Source organism: Phascolarctos cinereus, unplaced genomic scaffold, assembly GCF_003287225.1.
Source record: "Phascolarctos cinereus isolate Bilbo 61053 unplaced genomic scaffold, phaCin_HiC Scaffold_4;HRSCAF=312, whole genome shotgun sequence".
Classification (NCBI taxonomy): Eukaryota; Metazoa; Chordata; class Mammalia; order Diprotodontia; family Phascolarctidae; genus Phascolarctos; species Phascolarctos cinereus.
In genome coordinates, this window is record NW_027555847.1 from 360,303,442 (window position 1) to 360,326,104 (window position 22,663).

General features: G+C 41.0%; 1 protein-coding gene and 1 long non-coding RNA gene across 2 annotated transcripts in view; one reads left to right on the plus strand and one right to left on the minus strand.

Annotated features, from left to right (window-relative positions):
* Positions 1 to 1,876: 1,876 nt before the first annotated feature.
* Positions 1,877 to 7,288, minus strand: LOC110213436 (uncharacterized). The gene is made up of 3 exons (XR_002325998.2): positions 6,471 to 7,288; positions 5,138 to 5,186; positions 1,877 to 2,223 (listed from the first exon to the last, which is right to left on the minus strand). It is a non-coding gene; the product is annotated as an uncharacterized LOC110213436 (long non-coding RNA).
* A 14,347-nt stretch (positions 7,289 to 21,635) lies between these two features.
* GOLPH3 (golgi phosphoprotein 3) overlaps positions 21,636 to 22,663 on the plus strand; it is a 59,377-nt gene continuing 58,349 nt past the window's right edge. The window contains exon 1 of the mRNA XM_020995174.2: positions 21,636 to 22,194. Within this exon, the coding sequence (XP_020850833.1) occupies positions 21,967 to 22,194 (228 nt within the window). The 5' untranslated portion in view covers positions 21,636 to 21,966. The remainder of the gene's footprint in view (positions 22,195 to 22,663) is intronic.

A 22,663-nucleotide genomic window follows, 5' to 3' on the forward strand; every position in this document is an offset into this window, starting at 1 on the left:
AAGCTTGGGTACTTCATTTCAAGAAATTATAAATTAAAGTTAATTGAATCTATTATAATCAGAGGGGAAAGTAAAGATAGAAGGAATCAACTAATTACTTCCTGAAAGGTATTCCTAAAAGAAAAGTCCCTGGAATATCATAGGCAAAATCCAAAGGGGTGTGTGTGTGTGTGTATGTGTATACACATACATGTATATCAGAAATATATATATACATATATATATTTATATATTTATATCAGCAATACACACACACGTATATGTATCAGTGAGCATTAAGAAAGAAGCAGCTCCAAGTACCAAAAAAAACACTATTTGGACCATACAAGACCTAACAGTTCTACTATATACCAAAGGAGATTTTAGAATATGCTATTCTAAAAGACAAAGATACAGTTTGCAACCAAGAATAACTTATCCAGGGGGGTGTGGGGAGGATGGGGATGGGTGGCAGCTAGATGGCACAGTAGATAGAGCACCAGCCCGGGAGTCAAGAGGACCTGAGTTCAAATCTGGCCTCAGACACACAATACTTACTAGATGTGTGACCCTGGGCAAGTCACTTAACCCCATCGCTAGCCAACAGACAAACAAATAAATAAATAAATGAGTGAATGGATGGATGGATGGATGAATGAATGAGTGAATTTGCAGGGGGTGGGGAATGAACCTTTTAGTACAAGAGGACTTTAATGAGAGAATGTCTATGTATCAGGGGTTACATATGTAGAACACCTTAGCAACTTTGAAGCACTCTGTGGCAAGGTCTCTATTAGTGAACAGTGAATATCATGAAAGGGTCACACTATTGAAATTGGTGTTTCTACTGGGCTGGAACCATGTTTGTGAGTTAATGGTATTACTATGGCTACCATTTTGGACCTACCACATTCCTTCTCATTTCTCAGAGTTGCTCCTGCATTTGTGCTTGATAGTGAGCTAAATCTTCTTTCAATTTTCTGACATAAAATGAGTATAGAGCTAATTCTCATGCATCATTGCTATTACTTACATTGTTGGAAGAAGGCGTTGCCATATCTTGGGAGTTAGAATCTCTTCTACTGGCAGTTAGTACCTTCTCCACTTAACTACCAGCTCTTTTGTTATTTTGAAGACAGCAGGGCAGCTATTTGAAACTCAAAGAAGCAGCCAGTCCTCACTCTATGAAAAATTTTGGAGAGATTAGTTCTGGCTTCACCTGGCTCTGAAAAGTCAGCTGAGAGAGAGAGCTGTCAGTCCTTATTGTGGATAGGATCTTAGGATTATAATTTGGGGCATGAAGGGCCCTCAGAGGGCATGGAGTCCAATCTCCTCATTCATTATACACTTGAGAAAATGGAGGCTGAGAGAGTTTAAGGCATTTGTGTAGGGTCACAGGGCTCCTAAATGTCCAGGGAGGATTGAACGTTGGTCTTTCTGACTCCAAGCTTGGCCTTCTATCCACTGAGTCACTTTCAAGTAGGAATTAAGCAGAGATCAAGAAGAAGATTCTAGATAACTTTTTGGACTGCCGTGGATTCGCAGAATATCACATGCAATAAAGTTCAAATGAAAATACAAAAACACATTCCAAAGTCAAATGCTCCATAAAATATTTTTGGCTTATATCTAATTTTGGATTATCTACATATCTTCTAGGCTATCAAGTGGTTAACAGAGTTCACTGTATAGTTTGTTATTTCCTTGTATCTGTGTACAAGCCTATCAAGGCTTTAAAGCTTTGGAAAGAAAGATTATAAAACTGCTAAGTGTTTGTGAATATGAGGTCACAGTTCACATTCTGTGCCAACAGCATCAACTTATTCAGTAGGAAAAAACGAGACAGTTGAAACATAATTATGGTTAGCTTTAATAAAAAGATCTAGAATAAAATCAGAGTACTGGAGATCAGAGATTTAAAGCTGGCAAAAACCTGAGAAGCCATTAAGTTCCATCCCCTCATTTTATAAATGAGGAAACTGAGGCCCGAAAAGGTAAGGGATTTGTCCAAAGTCACATAGATGATATCAGAGCCCGGATTCTAGCCCAGGTCTTCTGTCTCCAAATTCTGTGATCTGTTCCACTGTTCCAAAGGTGTCTGCGTACCACTACTCTCCAAAATTTGCTTTTCTTGACAGTTTTAAATGTCATACTTGATTAATCTTTACTCCAACAAGTTAAAAACTTCTAGAGAAAAGTGATGGGGATTTTCTGGATTTTTGAGTGCAGTGATTTTTTCTTTTGCTGTAATATAAATAAATTGTGGCAAAACAGTTATTACAGGTGTTTGCAAGGTAATTCAAGGACAATACAAGTTCCTTCAGGGCAGGGACTGGCTTACTTTCATACACCGTGCCTGACATTTAGTAGAACTTTCATAAATGCTTGTTGATTGATTAATTGATTGATTGATTGATAAATAGAGATTTATTTTACAATCCAGGATTGTAAAATACTGAGTTCTTAGGAGAAACCTATGGAAAGGCAAAATACCAAGAACAAGCTCGGGGGTGGAGAGATTTCTCTTACAAATTATCTTGAGGGTTGGTAGCAGCAGCGAGTTGTGGTAGAAATATCACTGAATCGGGAATAAAAGGATCTATGAGTCTGACCTCTATTTACAACCTCTCTGACCTCTGGGAAGCTGCTTTAACCTCTCTAGCCTTCTGGTTTTTAATGTAAAAAATGTGGGGACTGGAATAAATCTTATTATTATCTTAAAAAGGAATAGATCCCTTCCCGGATGCTTGAGACAAAAAGCTGAGTGGAAGAGGATGGGAAATTTTGGAGCCTCACAAGTCTGCACACTGAGGGTAACACTCCCTCTTTACCTCTGGCCAGTCAAGCAGCAAGTAAATGAGTTTTACAGGACACATATCAATCTCCTCCATTCAGTCTAACTAGCCTTTAAGGAACAATACATGGTACTGTGCTAGGCCCCGAGAGAAAAAGGGTAAGAGAGAATCTTGGCCCTCAGTGTGCTTCTTCTGGAAAGCCTAAACCACAATACAGATTCCCCACAGTGAATGGCCAGAGAATGTTGGATTTTAGAGTATTCTATGACAGCTAGAAACAGTTGGCACTGGGCAGTTGGTTGTGAGCAGCCACAAAAATAAAACAAAACAAAATTCTTGACCCTTTTGCTAACACTGAGTGTTTAGAGAGAAGCAGGGTAAAATACATTGATGTTTAAAAACAAAGAAGCATCAGTGGCATTCGGATGGAGTAAATAGGTGAAACAAAATGACAAGAACTTTACAAAACTTGCAAGAGAAAGAGGTCAGAGGAAATCATCTCAAGCAGGAACCAGGAGAAAAGAAAACGTTCATTGGGCCTAATTTCTCATTTAGATGGGCTCTTGTTCATTGAACTGAGAGCCTATGAAGAATTTGAGTCAGTAGTGACTCCTTTTATTTAGTGCACTTTTATTCACACTACTTTCATTTATGTTTTTCTCCCATGAGTAAGCCTTGTCACTAAGCTGTAAGTGTTAACTTGGAGAAGTTTATCTATTTTGGGTAGATGAGATCATGGGACTCCAAGACATGCATCTAACACTAAAAGTTTGAATCTGTGCTTTAAGAAGATATCAGAAAGGGTTCTATCTTTGCAGCAGGTTCATCCATTTATGTCACAGTTCATCTGCCTTTCCCAACAGTGCACCAAATGATCTCTGGATGATGTGACTTTCAGAATTAGCTGTTAGGGGAAAATCTCAAGATTATTTGTAAAAACCCAAAAAATTAGTAAGTACCTCTCTCCCCATCCCCCTTCCCTCCCCTTCTCCCTTAAGGGATTTTGAAACAAGTTAGCTTCAGAGAAGGGAACACACTGCTAAGGGGAAAAAAAGAGGGAAAAAGCATATATTATGGGTGCAATAAATTTTTTATATCAAAATATTTTGAACAAATGTTTTGTTTTTCCTAGCATGTATGGGAGTTTTTTTTTCCTTTCCCCTTTCTCTAAAATTTAAAGTTAAAAAAGTTTTGGATTAGTATAGTAAGGTATGCCTTCTTGATGAAGAATGGTCTACATGTTCACTTTCTAACAAATACTTTAGCACTTGTGTCTATACATTCATTCTGACCCAGTGGTCCCATAGAGGGTTCTGATTGATTCAGTCAAACAACTAGCAAATTTAGTTCATTACTTTGGACTTTGTTGTTTCATCAAATTGGCTTGTTTTCACTGAACTGGACTATTTGATTAGTTATTTAAATATTATGTAGCTACTGCTAAAATCAAGAGGAATAATAATAATGATAATGTTTTAGTTTAAAAGATAAGTACTATTCCTATGCATCTGTTGGGAAGGATGCATAACAAGCAATGCCCAAAGAAAGGGTATCTGCTTGTCAATTATCCCAATGGACTTATAACCACAATTTCCTTCCCAACTAAGTCCTATTAAGGGACATCCTTTACCTAGTGCTTCACCATTTTGGTTGATGACAGACATTGGCTTATTAGCATTTTAATGCCACATTATTTTTTTAAAAAAATAATAGGAGATGATTTTTTTCATCATTTACATTGTAAAATATTTTATAGTTTTCAAATTTCTTTCATAGACTTGTTCTGACTATAATCTGCTTTCAGGACATCAAATGAGATTTTATCTCCTTGTATACCTACCTAACCCTTCTAGACAACATTAACCCTAGACTTGGTCAAAAGAAATTCTTCTCTTGATCCCTGCAATACCTGATGCCATTTTGGAGATGTGAGTATGGGGGAGAAATCTTGCAAAACAGCTTCACTAACATTAGTCTTCTTCAAGGAATTGTTGATAATGTTTTAGACAAGTGGGGTGGGAAACAGACTTCCAGACAGGTCACGATGACTGATACTCAGTTTGCCTTTTGTAACATGTAGAATGATAGAGTTTGACTTATGTATTTCATAAGTAAAGAAGTACTAATGGCAACAGTCACAAATCTCTTAAAAACATTTTATTATGCCATGTTACTCCAACAATGTTATTTTACTTGTTTCTGGTTTTGATTATTAAAATCTCATAAATAAACTCATATTCTATTAAAAAAAATAGGTAGATGATTTGAAAACAAGCAGATTTTGGATATGCTGGATCATAAAGCTATTTACCAAAGGGCCCAAATAACACATGTAAATTCCAAAAGAAGACGCTTTTCTTTACCTGTAGCTTGTTGTTGTTGATGATGATGATTGGAGATGGGGAGAAGTGGCTAGAAACAATGAAAAACTATGCAGGTTATTTAAGTGGAAAACAAACAGTTGTTAGTGCCTGCTGACAATGATTGTGGAATTATAAAACTTGAGAGGACCTCAAATTGTCACCTAATTCTTCATAGTCTAGTTATTCCAGCTGCCTTTGCCATGCTTAAAAAAAAATTCTACAGATGAAATTCCACAGCTCTTCTTGGTAGCATGTTTAAATATTTATCCTAACATGTGTTTAAATATTTATCTTAACATATAACCTAAATCTTTTGTTACTAGTCTAAGTAGGGCAGAGCAAGTCAGAAAGCACCAATAATATGGAAAAGGAAGGGAGTACAGGTCATGGGTGCCTGGCCAAGAATCACTCCTATTGAAGTTAATCTTGTGCCCATAAATGGTCATTAGACTTTGCCTTGGGTTTAAGAACAAAGCCTTTGTCTTTTGCAACTAAATTGCATTCCTTGTTGCCCTTTTCTCAGTGGAAACTAAGTACATGCTCTTCCTTACTCAGACCTTGTAGACCTCAAAGCTTGACTCTCCCCTCAGCTTCTCTCCTTATTTCCACTTCCACCACTTGCTCCAAGCCAAATAAACCCAATTTCTTGAGCCAGTTATGAAGATAAGCACTAGTAGTAGTTCTCACAACCAAGGTTTTCAAAAATAACAGAGAATTAAAAGTCTGTTCACCTTCTAAAACTTTAGAAGGTCGATCTGATTTCACAGTTAAAAGACTTTTCATTGAGAATAAGATGGTCTTGCAAAAGGTTCATCAACATTCTAGGTAACAGACCTCCTGGTCTCCAAGATTATCTTTATACCTAGCCCAAGACTACTTAACAGTTCAATGTCCTCACGCTAAGGGCAGATACAGAGTGTTCCAGAATCCTGCATTACAGCTTAACAAATATGTTGGTCAAATGCCAAAAGAAAGCTTGGCTGAGTAAAGAAAAAGGTTTTTATCTTTAAATGTTATTGTTAAAGTAAACCTAGCAGATCTTTGCTTTTGTACAATATCTATTCTGCAGATATCTTAATATATCAGCCTTAAATACTTCTGGAGAAACTGAGATTGAGGCATAACTGTCAAAGAAGTAATCAACTGACTTTTCACATGTAGCTCAGATCTTATTTCATTAAAAATTCTTACTAGGATTTTGTTGGAGAATTATGAATAAACAATGCAATGCACAGTCGGCTTTTAGTGTTTACTATTCGTCTGTTAAGCGTTAGTGTTTACTGTAATGCTATAATATTTCTAAATATCAATGATTTCATCAGCACATACTCACCCACAATAAAAGATTGGAATCTCTCCCCAATAAGTTCCCCTGGTAGGAAAAGATGCATTCCTTGGTGGCCAATGTTGGTTCGGAGGTTCTCCCAATTTAGCAGGCTGGTAGCTCATGGACCAGCTAACGTTGTCTGTTACAGAGCCTATAACTTTAAAACTTTACAACTTAATGGGACACTTCAGAGTTTGTGCTCCTGTGGAATAATCTTCAAAAACCCCAGGTCATCCAGTGAGTGTCAATTGCTGTCATTCAGTCGTTCAGTCACTTCTCACTCTGTGACCCCATGGACCACAGCATGCCAGGCTCTTCTGTCCTCCACTGTCTCCTAAAGTCTGTCAAATCTCATGTTCATTGCTTCCATGACACTATCTGTCCACTTCATCCTCTGCTGTCCCCTTCTTCTTTTGCCTTCAATGTTTCCCAGCATAAGAGTTTTTTCCAGTGAGTCCTGTCCTCTTATTATGGGGCCAAAGTATTTAAGCTTCAGCTTCAGTATTTATCCTTCCAAGGAACAGTCAATTTCTTTAAGTACTGATTGCTTTGATCTCCTTGCTGTCCAAGGAACTCTATAATTGGAATAACAGGCAAGTTTGGCCTTGGAGTACAAAATGAAGTAGGGCAGAGACTAATAGTGCTGCCAAGATAACTTGCTGGTCATAGCAAACACTCTTTTTCAACAACCCAAAAGGTGACTCTACACATGAACATCACCAGATAGTCAATATCGAAATCAGATTATATATTTTGCAGTCAAAGGTGGAGAAGCTCTATACAGTCAGTTCAAATGAGACCTGGAACTGATGGTGGCTCAGATCATGAACTTCTTAGTGCAAAATTCAGACTTAAATTGAAGAAAGTAGGGAAAAACATCAGACTCTATAGGTAGGACCTAAATAACACTCATTATAAATATGAAACAGAAGTGATGAATATTAAAGGACTAGATCTGGTAGACAGAGAGCCTAAAGAACTATGGACAGAGCTTTTCAGTATTGTACAGGAGGCAGCAACAAAAACATCCTAAGGAAAAAGAAGAGCAAGAAAACAAAATGGCTGTCTGATGAAGCTTTACAAATAGCTGAAGAAAAAAGGAAAGGGAAAGGGAAAGGGAAAGGAGAAAGGGAAAGTTATATCCAAGTGAATGCAGAATTCCAGAGAATAGCAAATATAGTTAAGGTTTTCTTAAATAAGCCATGCAAAGAAATAAAAGGTCTGTTAGGGCCATTCAAGATTAATGGAGAATTACTACTACTACTACAAAAAGTAGTAACAGGTGGAAAATGCAATCCTTAATTTACACTGTGGTGTTCCCAAAGTTCAAGGTTTTTTTCTTAATTTTTTTTTGGGGGGTGAGGCAATTGGGATTAAGTTACTTGCCTAGAGTCACACAGCTAGCGAGTGTTACGTGTCTAAGGCCAGATTTGAACTCAGGTCCTCCTGACTCTGGGGCCGGTGCTCTATCTACTGTACCACCTAACTGCCCTCAAAGTTCACTTTTGTAGTTGTTTGCTTGGAATTCAAAACACACTTCTATAACATGAATGATGTTATTTGTGATGATATTTGTAACAGAAAGGGGACTTAGACTGGGACTCTCTCCTGGTTCTCTTCCTATCTGTTTAGTCTCCCTTGCTGAATCTTCATCCAGACCTCACCTACAAAACTTTAAATGTCCTACAGGGCTCTGCCCACGGCCCTTTTCTCTTTCTCCCCCTTTGGAATCTTATCAGCTCCCAAGGATTCAATGATCATCTCTCTATTGATGAATTTGAAATCTGTTTATCCAACACTAAACTCAGCTCTCCAGTCTTACATCTCCAAATGCCTATCGGACATCTTGGACTGTAGGTCCTGTAGATATTTTAAACTCAACATACCTAAAGCTGAATTCATTACCTTTTCCCCCCAAACCGTCCTCTCTTTCAAATTTCCTTATTACTGTTTAGGGCATCACTATCCTCTCAGGGATCCAGGCTCACAATCTAGGTGTCATCCTGACTACCTCATTCTCAACCCCTCATATCCAATCTGTTGACAAGGCCTGTCGATTTCACCTTTGCCATATCTATCCAATATGCCCCCTTGTCTCCCCTGACATTGTCACCACCTTAGTACAGGCCCTAATCACCTCATACCTGGACTACTACAATAGCCTGCTGGTGGGTCTGCCTGCCTCAAGTCTCATCCTCCAGTCAGCTATCAAAGTGATCTTCCTAAAACTCAAGTCTGACCATGTCATCCCACTGATCCATAAACTCCACTGGCCTCCTATCATCTTCAGGTTCAAATAAAAAACCCTCTGTTTTGGCATTCAAAGTTCTTCTTAACTTGGTCCCTCCCTCCCTTTCCAGTCTTCTTATATCCCCCATGTACTCTGCAATCTAGTAACACTGGCCTCCTTGCTGTTCTTGGCATATGACAATGAGCATTTTCATTAGCTGTCCCCCATGCCTAGAATGCCTAGAATGCCTAGAATACCTAGAATGCTTTCCCTCCTCATCTACTTCCTCGCTTCCTTGGATTCCTTCAAGTCTCAGCTAAAGTCTCACCTTCATAAGAATCCTTCCCCAATCAATAGTCTTAGTGCTTTCCTTCTGTTGATTATTTCTAATTTATCCTGTTTATAACTTGCTTGTATATAATTGTGTATTGTTTTCCCTGTTATACTGTAATCTTCTTGAGGGCAGGGACTGTCTTTTGCCTTTATTTGTATCCCTAGCACTTAGCACAGCACCTGGCACATAATTAATTAAATGTTTATTGTGACTCATGATGTCATTCCTTTAAGAAACTCCCATGTGAAGAAACTCCCTCTAGAAATGCAAGTGAGCACCTTCTTTGCAACTTAGAATTTTTTGAGAGTTGTCAGGATCCAGAGGTTAAGTGTCTCACCTAGGATGTCTAGTATGTTTTAGAGGTAGAACTTGAACCCTGGCCTTCCAGACTTGCAGTGCAGTAAGCCTTGCTGCCTGGTTGAAATAGATCCAGGCTAGCCCACAAAAACATATCTAATGCATAATACAGCTGCTCTATAGTATATTTGAAATGAAAAAGAAAAGTAGAAAACAATGTCACTTGAATAATAATAAAACAAATAAAAATAATAAAACTGAATGCAAGATTGCATGTTCCTGTGTAAGATATGTGTGTCAACATGGGTTGGTAAAATGCATCTCTTGAGGTATTGAGATATATCTCTAGAATCTTGTTCACCTCTCTCTAAGAAAGACTGTAATTATTGCCTTGAGGGGAGCAAGAGAAGGGCCACAAGGCTGGGTGTTCTTTAGTATCTGAGAGGGGTATTGGACTGGAATTATGTCTATCTGCCCCCTTAAATTTTTGCCGATCTAAGGATACATACAATAGGTTCAAAATAAAAGCTAATTCCCTCGCACTATCCCTCAAGAAAGGAGGGTAGTGCCAAGCTTATACCTGCCAGCTTGGCTCCTCTTCTCCCTTTGGTTATACAAAAGACCATCACAAAGTGAATTGTGAGTAAACTCATTTATCCAAGCAAAACAGCAAATAGAAACCAAAGAAGTTATGTAGCTTGGAATAAGCCAGAACAACAAACAAAAGTGAACAAGTTTTTCGAATGGAAACAACATCTCAGCTCAAATAAAAAGAGAAAGACTCCAGTCTCACCCAAGGAGAAATTCTCTCTCTAAAGTTTCTGGAGAAACAAACTGGAAACTGGGGAAATGTTGAGGAGCCAGCTAGCTTTCTTTCCTCGTCTGCAGTGTCCAAAGTCCTTCTTTCTCTTCTTCCCTGAATGTTTGGAACTATGGAGTAATGTATCTCCTTCCAGGAACTCCCTGGAATAATGTATCTCCTCCCAAATGCTCTTTCACCAACTCTAGCTCTCACAAAGACACACTACATTATGACAGTATTCTTTCTACCAATTAGGAGTCTCTTGCATATATATAATGGCACACAAGATGGCTACATGAAGAAACATTTTTTAAATCTGTCTTTAATGGTGGTACTTGAGGAAAAGCAAATGTAATTAGAAGGTGAAGGGTAGATGAAACCTTAGCGGTAAGTAAGAAGGGCACACTATTTTCAAGGGTTTCAAGTTTGATGGCACTGGTTCTATACTACACTGTAAAATGAATGATCTTTCCTTGATAAGTTATTGTTCAGTCTTGTCTGATCCTTGTGACCCCATTTGGTGTTTTCTTGGCAAAGATACTTGAATGGTTTTGTCACTTCCTTCTCCAGCTCATTTTACAGATGAGGAAACTGAGGCAAAGAGGGTTAAGTGGCCTGCTGAGGGTCACACAACTATAGTCTGAGGTCAGATCTGAACTCTAGGCTTAGCACTCTGTCCTCTGAGCCACCCAGCTGCCTCTTCCTACACAACAATATACATATATGTGTGTGTATATATATGTATATACATATACACACATTAAATTTTATTTTTTCAATGAACAAAAATGTTTTCTCTTCCTTCACCCAAATTAAAAAATAAAGAAAGACAAAACTCTTGTAACAAACAGGCATAGTCAAGCAAAACCAATTCCCGCGTCGGTCATGTCCAAAAAATACATGTTTCAATCTGTACCCTGAGTCCTTCATCTCTCTGTCAGGAGGTGAGTAACATGTTTCATCATCAGTCTTCTGGAATCATGGTTGATCATTGTAATCAGAATACTTAAGCCTTTCAGAGTTGTTTGTTTTACAATGCTGTTGTTATTGTATAAATGAAAACAATTTATTGTAGACAACAGAATAATATTATAGAAGAGTAAATTGTTCTCATTTATATAATAACAACAGCATCAGTTCTGGTCACTTCATTCTGCATCAATTTGTACAAATCTTCCCAGGTTTCTTATACTGTCCCTTTTATAATTTCTTAGAATATACTAGTATTCCATTAGATTAATATACCACAGTTTGTTCAGCTACTCCTCAACTGATAGCACCTTAGATGCAGGTATATTATTAGTAGATTAAGGTTTATTAGACATTATTAGTGGAGAGGCAGCCTGGACAGGAAGAGGAAGAAGAGGTAGAAAGAGAGAGAAGGAAAGAGGGAAATTTTTTCCAGCTATTTTAGCAAAAGTTGGAAGAGATTTAAGAAGAAGGGTATTAAGGAGGATGTCTGTACTTGTGAGGAAGAGATGGCCTAGAGTGTAATTAACTGAGATGAGAAAGAGAGGAAAAAGTAGGTCTCCATGGGTGATCCTTCAAGGGGTGAAAAGAAATGGTGAGGAAGAGATGCCGTCAAACAATTATGCCTACTACACTGCTAGGCTGCTATTCAGAGATAAGAAAGGTCAGATGAATTAGCCCTATGCCTAGGAGTATGTTGGATGGCTGGAGGATGAGTGTGAGGTGGGTATTTTATAAATGACTATTTGTATGTATGTTTATGAGTTAGAGGAACCCCACTACAAAATACCTGACAAATAGGAGACTTCCAAAGAGCAGAAATCAACCATCACTCTGGACAACTCATTCCATTTTTAGATAACTAATAGTTAGGAAGATTTTTCTGAGCCCAACCAAAATTTGTTTCTTTGCAAATTCCACCCATCATTCCTGATTCTGTCCTCTCAGACCAAACAGAACAAATCTAATCAATCTTTCACATGACAGCCCTTCATATACAGAAGCCAGTTATCATGACCCTCCTGAGACTTCTCTTCTTCAGGGTAAAGATGCCCAATAACTTCAACTGATCTTTATATGACATGGGCTCAAGGCCTTTTACCATCTTGGTTGTCTGCTCTGGATGTTTTCCAGCTTACCAATGTCCTTAATCTGTGATACCCAGAACTGAACATAGTACTCCAGATAAGGTCTAACAAGGGCAAAGTAGAGAGGGACTCACTATTTTTTTTTTAATTCTTGGAAATGATGCCTCTCTTAATGAAGCCAATTTGCATGAATTTTTAGGTTGTCATATTAAACTAGCAGACCACTAAAACTCCTAAATATTTTTCAGATGAACTGCAATTTTAACCATGCCTCCCTAATGTTATGTACATATGAGGTTGATTTTTTGTACTCAAGCATAAGACTTTACATTTATTCTGAATGAATTTCAGCATTATTAGTTTCAGCTCAATGCTTTAGCTTATCAAGATTTTTTTTGTCAGTTAGTCAATAAACATTTATTAAGCAAATACTATGAGCAAGGCATTGTGCTAAGTGCTGAGGATACAAAGAAAGGCAAGGAGTTCATAGTCTAATGGGGGAGACAGCATGTCAACAAATATGTACAAACAAGCAACAGACAGGATATAATGGGAGGTGGAGAGTCTCAGAGGTTATCTCAGAGGGAAGGCACTAAGATTAAGGCCTGGAAAAGGCTTCTTAGAAAAGGTAGGACTTTAGTTGAGACTTGAACGAATCCATAGAAATTAGAAGTTAGAGACGGGGAGGGAGAGAATTCCAGCTTGGGGGATAACAAGTGAAAATGCTTAGACCTACATGCTAAAAATAGCAAAGAGGGCAGAGTACACGAACCGGGAAAGGTGTAAAAAGACTGGAAAGGTAGGGAAGGGTCATGTTATGAAGGGCTTCAAACACCAGACAAAGAATTTCATATTTGATTCTGGAGGCAATAAAGAGCCACTGGACTTTATTGAGGTATCAGGGGAGAAGGATCACATGAGCAGATTTGAGCTTTAGGAAGATCAATTCGATTGCTGAATGGAAGACGGACTGGAGTGGGAAGAGATGGGCAGGGAAACCACCCAGCTACAGTCTATGTGTGAGGTGGTGGCAATGTAGAGGAGCGAGGGGGGCATACAGGAGAGATGCTAGGAAGAGAAAATCAATAGATCTTGGCAACAGATTGGATACAATGGGGAATAAGAGAGTGAGTAGAGGATGTCACCTAGGTAGTGAGCCTGTGTGACTAGGAGGATGGTGGTACCCTAAATAGGGAAGTTTGGAAGTGGGGAGGGTTTGGGGGGAAAGAAAATGAATTCAGTTTGGACATGCTGAGTTTAATATGTCTATGAGATATTACAGTCTGAGATATCCAATAGGCAGTTGGGGATTCAAGACTGGAGGTTAGCAGAGTTTAGGGCTGGATAGAGTAGATTTTGGCTCTTGACTCTGTCATCCAGTTTATTAGCTTAGGCCAACCACAAATGTAATTTGTAGTATGTCACCTATTCCTTTATGTAAGTAATTGATTAAAAAAAAAACTTTAAATAGAAGAGAGCCAAGCACAGATCTCTGGGATACCCCAGTCCCCGAGACCTCTAACAATGTTGAAATTGAACTATTAAAGTCTACTCTTTGAGTTTTATTATCCAGTCAATTCTGAATCTAATTTTACTATTGTCTAGTTTACATTTATCCATCTTTTCCACAAGAATAGCATGAGATACTTTATTAAAAGTTTTATTGATTGTAGGGAAATTGTATCTATTGTATTCCTCTCATTTACTAGATTGATAACTCTGTCAAAAATGTAAATAAGGTTAGACTGATATGACCTATTCATAATGGAGCAATTCTCACTTTTTCTAATTATTTTCCTTTCTAGATGTCTAGCAAACATCTCCTTAATGATTGGTTCTAGAATTTCGCCAAGAATTTTAAAGCTCACTGGCTTATAGTTTGTAGGTTTTTGTTTCTTTGCCCATCTCCAATCTTGTGGTACCTCTCTTGTTTTCCAGGATCTTCCAAATAATATTTCAATATCTCTTGGTTTCCAAGATTCCCGGTGTCTCTGTAATCATATCTACTAGTTCTTTCAGTACCCAAGAATGTAGTTCTTCTGGGCCAGAATATTTGAATTCATTAACTACCTCATATTTAACTAACTCATATTTATTTTCTAGGGGTATATCAAGTGTTCAGGAAGGACTAACACCCTTGGCATGAAGGTTTGCTGAGCCCTTTTCAGGGCTGTTCATCCACTTGGTGTCCACCTGTCATCCAACTTTCACCTGTGGCTCCAAGAAGCTATGGCATGCACAGTGGCCACATTCTAGTAAAACTATTTCAGCAGATGGGTTAAAACAGATTGAGGGTAACCAACAGGCTTCAAAGCCATTGGTGGGTTAGGAGGATGTCTACCCCAAGCAAAAGAAGACTTCCCCCAGTGGAATGAATGGATGAGAGCAACTTGTTCCAATGGGCCATGAAGGCAGTGGAAGCAGAGGCTGTGGACCTTGGTCAGACACTGAAGACACCAAAGTCATCCACTGTATCCTGGGCCATCGCCAGTCATCTTGACTTTTGTCTTGCCACTGGATTTTGATGACTCTGGAAGACAGAGTGAGGCTGATGACTTTGTGCCACTCTGCCTCACTTAAATCCAATTCACTTGCAATTCCAGACATAACACATCATTCCCTATTTTACTATTTTATTATTTTACTTTTTTTACTATTCTGGGGGCAGCTAGGTAGTGCAACGGATAGAGTGCTGGGCCTGAAGTCAGGAGGACCTGAATTAAAATCTGGCCTCAGATAACTTACTAGCTGTGTGACCCTGGACAAATCACTTCACCCTGTTTGCCCCATCTGTAAAATGAGCTAGAGGAGGAAATGGCAAAACACTCCAGTATCTTTGCCAAGAAAACTCCAAAATGGGGTCATAAAGAGTTGGACATGACTGAAAAAATACTGAACAACAACACATTTAACAATTTTACTATCTTACTGTTTTACTTACCTTGAAGTCCTGTGGTGATGGGTGAGTGATGGAGCAGCAAGTGCGGATACACTGGGAGCTGTAGTCACAACCCTGCACATGGGCAGCTCAGGCCATAAGACCCTCTTCTCACTGGACTGAAGCAAAGGTGGGATTTGGCAGCACCCTGGGTGTCTGAGCAGCTTTTTTTTTTTAACTGTACTACTCCCCTCCTGGTGTGAGGAAGGGGCTAGGAAAGGTAAATTTAAAATTGTCTGCTTCATCCAATCCTGGCCTGCTTACCGCAGCAAGCAGCAATCCCACCCTGCGTCTGAGACACCAAAAAATGTACAACAATTTTTGCAAAGATGATTCCACTCACCATTGGTACACGGAATGCACACGTGATCACAGACCACACAAGATCCAACAGACTTGAGAAATAAACAACTCTTGTGAAAGAACTCAGCAGGTATCACATCCAAATGGCATCCAATGGCATCCTTGAGCAAAACAAGGCTGGCAAATGAAGGCCAGCTTCCTGAAGCTGGAATTGGAACACACATTTTTTGGCTGTGATGTGGAACACTGTGAAGCTGGTGTAGGTTTTGCAATCAGATCTAGTCTAGTCAGCAAGCTTGTATGCCTCCTAAAAGGAGTGAATGACAGGCTCATGACAATGTGGCTGCCACTGGCAGGAAAGTAGCATGCTACTATCATCGGTGTGTATCCCCACCCCCGATCCCAAAGTCATCAATGGGCTGAAAGAGGACAAGCTTGTAATTCTGGGTGACTTGAAGCCATGGAAGGCACAAACTATCAGACGTGCCAGGGTGTCTTTGGGAAGAATGGAGTAGGATGGTCACTTACTACTGAAGACTCATGACCAACTCATGACTCATCACCAACGCTCTCTTCTATTTGCCTAAAAACAACAAAATGTCATGGGTATACCCTGGCAGCAAGCACTGACATTTGATAGACTATATCACTGTGAGAAGAGACAAGCAGGATCTGAGACTGACAAAGGCGATACATGATGCAGGGTGCTGGACTTATCATGTCCAAGCTAAACATTCCCATTCGACAACCGCAGGGGCCCCAAAGTAAGAGGAGGATCAGGAGACTTAACACCAACAGATTAAAGCACTTCTCCATGTGTGAACAGCTGAGTCAGCACACAGTCAGCAACAATGGAGTAGAAAAGGAGTGGGCAGCTTTCAGAGACTTAGAGTACACAACACTGCATTTGTTCACCTGGGCCAGAACAGTCAAAAACATCAAGACAGGTTTGATGAAAATGATGGGGAAATTCAGAAACTGCTAAACGAAAACCAAGAACTTCACAGGGTTTACCAGTAAGACAGTTTGTCTATTTCTAAGAAGGCAGCATTTAACTCCATCAAAAGTAAAGTACAGGGGCAGCTAGGTGGTGCAGTGGATAGAGCACCAGCCCTGAATTCAGGAGGACCTGAGTTCGAATCTGGCCTCAGACACATAACACTTAACTAGCTGTGTGACCTTGGGCAAGTCACTTAACCCCATTGCCTGGCCAAAAAAAAAAAAAGTAAAGTACAAGGGAAGCTGAAAGTGGTGCAAGATTCTTAGTTGAGTAAGAAGGCAGAGGAAATTCAGTTTTACACTAATAGCAACAATCCCAAGTGATCTATGCTGCCCTGAAGATCAATTATGGGCCAAAGACCTATGGTGCATTTCAACTACTCAGTGCTGATAAAGCCACACTAATCAGTGATGAGGACATGATCCTGGAGAGATGGGCTAAAAATACTTCTGTGGTGTTCTCAATAGACTGCCATCAACCAATGCTAAAGCCACTGATCAAATACTTTAGGTTGAAGTCAATCCCTCTCTAGCTGACCTTCCAACTGAAGAAGAGGTTTTGAATGCCATTAGGCTCCTCTCATGTGGCAAAGGGTATGGTGCTGATTCTATTCCAGCTGAGGTTTACAAGGCTGGGGGTCCACTGCTCATACAGAAGCTGACTGAATTCTTCCGGGTTTTATAGCAAGAGGAGGTTATCCCCTGGGAGATCAAGGATGCCTCTATTGTGCAACTCTGTAAAGGAAAAGGAAACTGGTTGTCCTATGAAAATCACAGGAGGAGTCTCTCTCTTAGTCATTACTGGCAAGATTCTTGACAAAGTCCTTCTTAAATCAGTGGATCCTCCACCTGGAAGATGGTCATCTACCTGGGAGCCAGAGTGTCTTCAGAAAGGGCTGAGGAACAGTTGACATGGTTTTGGCTGCCTTATAATTCCAGGAGAAATGCCAGGAGCAGAACAGAAGTCTGTACACTACATTCATTCACCTGGCCAAGGCCTTTGATACTGTCAGTTGTGAGGACTTGTGGGATATCATGGTGAAATTTGGTTGCCTGGAGAAGTTCATCAGTATTGTATGCCAGTTTCACATTGGCATGTTGGCACAGGTTATGGATAAAGGAGAATGCTCTCACGCTTTCTCAGTCACTAATGGAATGAAGCAGGATTGTGTGCTTGCTCCCAAGATTTTTAGCATGATGTTTTCCAGAATGTCGTAAGACACCTTCAATGAGGAAAATGATATCAAAGTCAGCTAACCCACTGACAATAAATTATTTGATTTGAAAAGGTTACAAACCAAGACTAAAGTGAAGGGAGAGTTGGTCCATGACTTTTTGTTCACAGATGATTGTGTGCTCACTGCAGCTTCTGAGGCTGAGATATGATAGAGCATGGATCAAATCTCTGTAACTCTGCTAATTTGGACCTGACAACCAACACCAAGAAAACAGAGATCCTTCACCATGCAGCATCATACTATCCATATGTGGAATCATCAGTTACAGCAAATGGAGAAATTCTGAATGTTGTGGATAAGTTCATTTACATTGGCAGTATGCTTTCCAGGGATGTACACATATATGATGAGGTTGATGCACGCATTGCCAGTACTAGCTCAGTGTTTGAGAGGCTCTAAAGCAAAGTGTGGGAGAGAAGAGGTATTAGGCTACCTACCAAACTGATGGTCTACAGAGCCATTGTACTGACTTCATTATTGTATGCCTGTGAAACCTGGACAGTATACCAGCACCATGCCAGGAAACTGAATCCCTTCCATTTAAATTGTCTTAAGAAGAGTTTGAAGGCCACTTGGCAAGACAAGGTATCAGACACCGAGGTCCTTTCTTGAGTTGAACTGCCAACCATTTGAATTCTACTGCAGAGAGTGCAACTCTGATAAGATGGCTATGTAGCCTGAATGCCAAACATATGTTTACCTAAAAGACTATTTTATGAAGAATTTGAACAAGGCAAGTGGTCACATGGACATCATAAGAATCGATACAAGGACACTTTCAAGGTCTCCTTGAAGAACTTTAGTATCAATTTAAGACATAGGAGACTCCGGCACAGGACTGCTCAGCATGACATGCTCTCATCAAAGAAGGTGCTATGCTTTGTGAGCAAAGTAGAACTGTACTAGCACAAAGAGGATGTGCAAATCTAGAGACATCTCCATCACAAATGTTCAGACAGACTATTTGTGCCTGCCCTATGGTAGAGCCTTCTGAGTTCATGTTGGTCTGATCAGCCACATTTGGTCACACTGTATCTTTGACCCTGAAATCATGATGTCATTGGTAGTCTTCCAGTTTAAAGGACATTTATTCTCTATCAGTTTCCTCATTAGAATATAAGCATCAGGATGATCTGAATCTTTATATCTGTAACCTAGCTTAGCACATAGTAACTACTTAATAAATGCTTTTTTGATTGATTGATCAAGGGCAATTAGATGTGTTCTTATTATCTCCTTACTTAATTTGGGTATTGATTTCCTGTTAGCCATTTTTGTTTTGTCATTTCCACTATAAGAGTCATTCTCATTAGCATAGAAAACAAGCAAAGTTTTTATCCATATCCTTCCATAAACCTGCAATTGATAGTCTAATCTTACCTTTGTCTCAGTCTTTTAACTTTCTCTTAGGGAGGCCTCCTGGTATAGTGGGTAAAGTGCTGGACTTGGAATCAGAAAGCCCTCTGTTCAAATCCAGCCTCAGATACTTGTTACCTGAGTGACACTGCAAGTCTCACAGCCTCAGGTTCCTTATCTATAAAATGGGAATAATAACAGCATCTATTTCATAACAGGGATATGTGTGAAGCATTTTGTAAACCTTAAAGCACTATATAAATAAATATGAGCTATTGTTATTTCCTGTATACCATTGCAGTGGTTAGGGTAGTCTATTTCATAGTAAGAATGTTGGTATTTAAAAACATGGGATGGTGTCACAGAGCAGCTTGAAATCACAAGGGCTACACAATTTTCCCATTGCAATCCAGCTTGCTCTCCTTATTACATTTTGAGCTTAGTTTATTGTCCTGTAATATTAAGGTAGGCTCTACATTCAAAAGGGCTATAACTCCTAGCAAACTATGGGGAACTTAAGATTTAATTAAACTTATAGGTATTTAAAGTATTCAAATACATTTAATGAAACTAAATGAGAAGTCAGTGTGGTGTCATAAAAACACTTGATTAGGGAGTCAGGAAATCTGGGCTGTAGCCACAGCTCTGCTGATAGCTGTGACCTTGGACACCTCTCTGAGTCACCGTTTCTTCATTAGTTAAGCTAGAAAGTCAAACTACATCTTCTAAGGTTCCTTTCAGCTATAAAATGGTATGAATTTAAATATGACTTCCATACCTCACTGGTATGATGGATTTGTGATCTTATCAATGTGGATATCATAATCACTCTTTTTGATTTTGTCCTATTCCTGTTCATGTCCTCCCATAAATTCTCAAGACTGTTTACTGAAACAAAAAAAGAAATAAAAAAAAAGACTTTACTGAATGTTTTGGAAGTTTTCCTTTCTTTCTCCCTTCCCCTCTCTGTATGTGTGTGTGTGTGTGTGTGTGTGTGTGTGTGTGTGGTTATGTATATATCAAATAAGTAGATTGGTCATAGATGGAATAAGAGATTATGGATCAAAACACTTTTTTTCAAAGAACAAAAATCAGTTTTATCTCCTACCCATTCACTCGTCCTCACTGGAAAATAAAAAAAAAAAGATCAGAAGAAAAACTGTGAATGTGAATAGTCAAACAAAACAAATTTCTATATTCTCCAAGTCCAAAAGTGTTTCATTCTTCACTCTATCACCTCTGTCAATAGGCAGGAAGATAGCATGTTTTACTATATATCCTCTGGAATCATAGTTGATCCCTGCATTGATCACAATTCTTAAATCTTTCAAAGTTGTTTGTTTTACAAAGTTGTTATAAGTTATTCTTCTAGTTTTGCTCATTTCATTCTGAATTAATTCATACAGGTCTTTGCAAGTTTTTCTGTAACTGTTCCTTTCAGAATTCCTTAAGCCACAACAGTATTTCATTACATTTATATATTTATTATATATTTATATTTCTTCAGCCATTATCCAATTTATAGGCATCCCCCTAGTTTTCAATTCTATGCTGTTACAAAAAGAATCGGTACAAATATTTTTTTGTACACACAGGTCCTTTTCCTTTGCTCTTTGGGGGGGTATAGTCCTAGCAGTAGTATCACTGGGTCAAAAGAGCATGAACAGTTTAATAATGTTTTGGGAATAATTACAAATTACTTTCCAGAATGGTTGAACCAATTCATACTTGCCTGCCTTTTCACCAAAACTCTTCTAATAGTTGTCATTTTTCTTTTTCGGCCAACTTTTGCCAGTCTGATAGGTATGAACTGGAACCTCTGTTTCTTTTCTCTAATTACTAGACAATGCATTTTAAAACGATTTACGTAATTAACTTTTAAAATAACACTGTTGGATTTGCACAGCCACATGTCACAAGCTTGTAAACTCCGGCAGAAGTACTTGCATTTATTTAGACCATTAGACCACACATCCTCCTGGACTCTGGATGGAACCTGGCCCTAGACTTTTTTTTTTCTTTCTGGGAATCAGCAGCAGAGCCACGACTTCGGCGGACAAATCACAAGATCTCAGATCTACACCTCCGAGGAGATCTCTGCAGCGGTCTAATCCGACCACTTCATTTTACAGATTAGGAAATTTAGCCCGGGGAAGTTAACTGACTTTCCCTAGACTACGCCGGCTTTAGGCATCAGAGGCGTCTTTGAAGTGGACTCCAGTCCCCTCCTCCCCCCGCCCCTCCAGCTCCTCTCCGGCCCCCTCCCAGCTTCCAAGGAAGTGCGGCGGGGGAGGGGCGCAGGTTGGATCCACTTCGAGGCGGCTCTCGGAAAGCCCCGGTTACTTTTCCAGCGCATGCCCGGAGGGGGAAGCAGGGCGGGAGCCCGTAGGAGGACCCCCGAGCCAGTCACGAGATGGGGGAGGTGGCTTCGAGGGCCGGGAAGCCGGCGTGGGGGTGCGAGGCGGGAGGGCGGGGACAGAGCGAGCCGACCCTCGCCCGCCTCCTCCCGGGGCTCTCCCCGCCCCTCCGTCCCCACCCCCACCCCCACCCCCGTCCCTTTTCTCCTCTTCCGGTCCCTCCCCCCCAGCCCCGGCGGACTGTGCCACATCCTCCAGTGACATCAGCCCGCGCCGCCATATTGAGGGAAAGTCGCCGCCGCCGCCGCTTCCAGCTCAGCGCGCCCGCCGCCGCCCCCGCCGCCGTCCCCGCGAGCAGGAGCCCCTTCCCCGCTCGCGCGCCGGCCTCCTCCGGGCCGCCGAGCTAGCCGCCCCGAGGCCCGTCCTCCATGACTCCCGCGGGCGCCGGCGCAGACGGACGTCGCCCCAGCGCTTGAAGCGGAGCCGGTGCGGGCCATCGCGGGCCAGCGGAGAGCCGAGGCGAGGCGGCCCGAGGCGCTCTGCCGCGCAGCCCCGCCGCTGCCCCCGACCTCCGCGGCCCCGGCCGCAGCCATGACCTCGCTGACCCAGCGCAGCTCGGGCCTGGTGCAGCGCCGCACGGAGGCCTCGCGCAGCGCCGCCGACAAGGAACGGGCGGCCGGCGGCGGAGGGGGAGGCGGCGGCGACGACGACGAGCAGAGCCGCCGGGACGAGCAGGACGACGACGACAAGGGCGACTCCAAGGAAACCCGGCTGACCCTGATGGAGGAGGTGCTGCTGCTGGGCCTCAAGGACCGAGAGGTACCGGCCCGGCCCCGGCGCGGAGGGAGCGCGGCCCCCCGGGACGCGGCCCGGCCCCGCCTCGTGGTGCCGGCTGCCCGGCCTGGGGAGGGGGCTGCCCTCACCTGTCTGTGGGGAGGGGCCGCTAGGCGGGCTGGGGGCGGCCGGGGGCGGCCATCCCTTCCTTGCTCCGGGACCCCAGGGCCGGAGAGATCGCCTTCCACTGACCCAGCAGCCAAACATATGGGTTAACGTTTCTCCATAGTCCCTTAAGTAAACATCGCGTTTTCTCAGCCCGGAATGCTGCTTGATAATGCCAGAATGCCCGTTTCTCGAACATCACTCGGCATCTTCAATCGTGGCACTTAAACGGTGTACCATTTTAAATTTGAGATTGCCATGATCCTCTTAGCCCAGCCACCTCCAAACTCATAGGTCTTAAAAGTCAACCACAGATCCTGTTTATGGGAAGAAAAAAAACGCCCCTCCC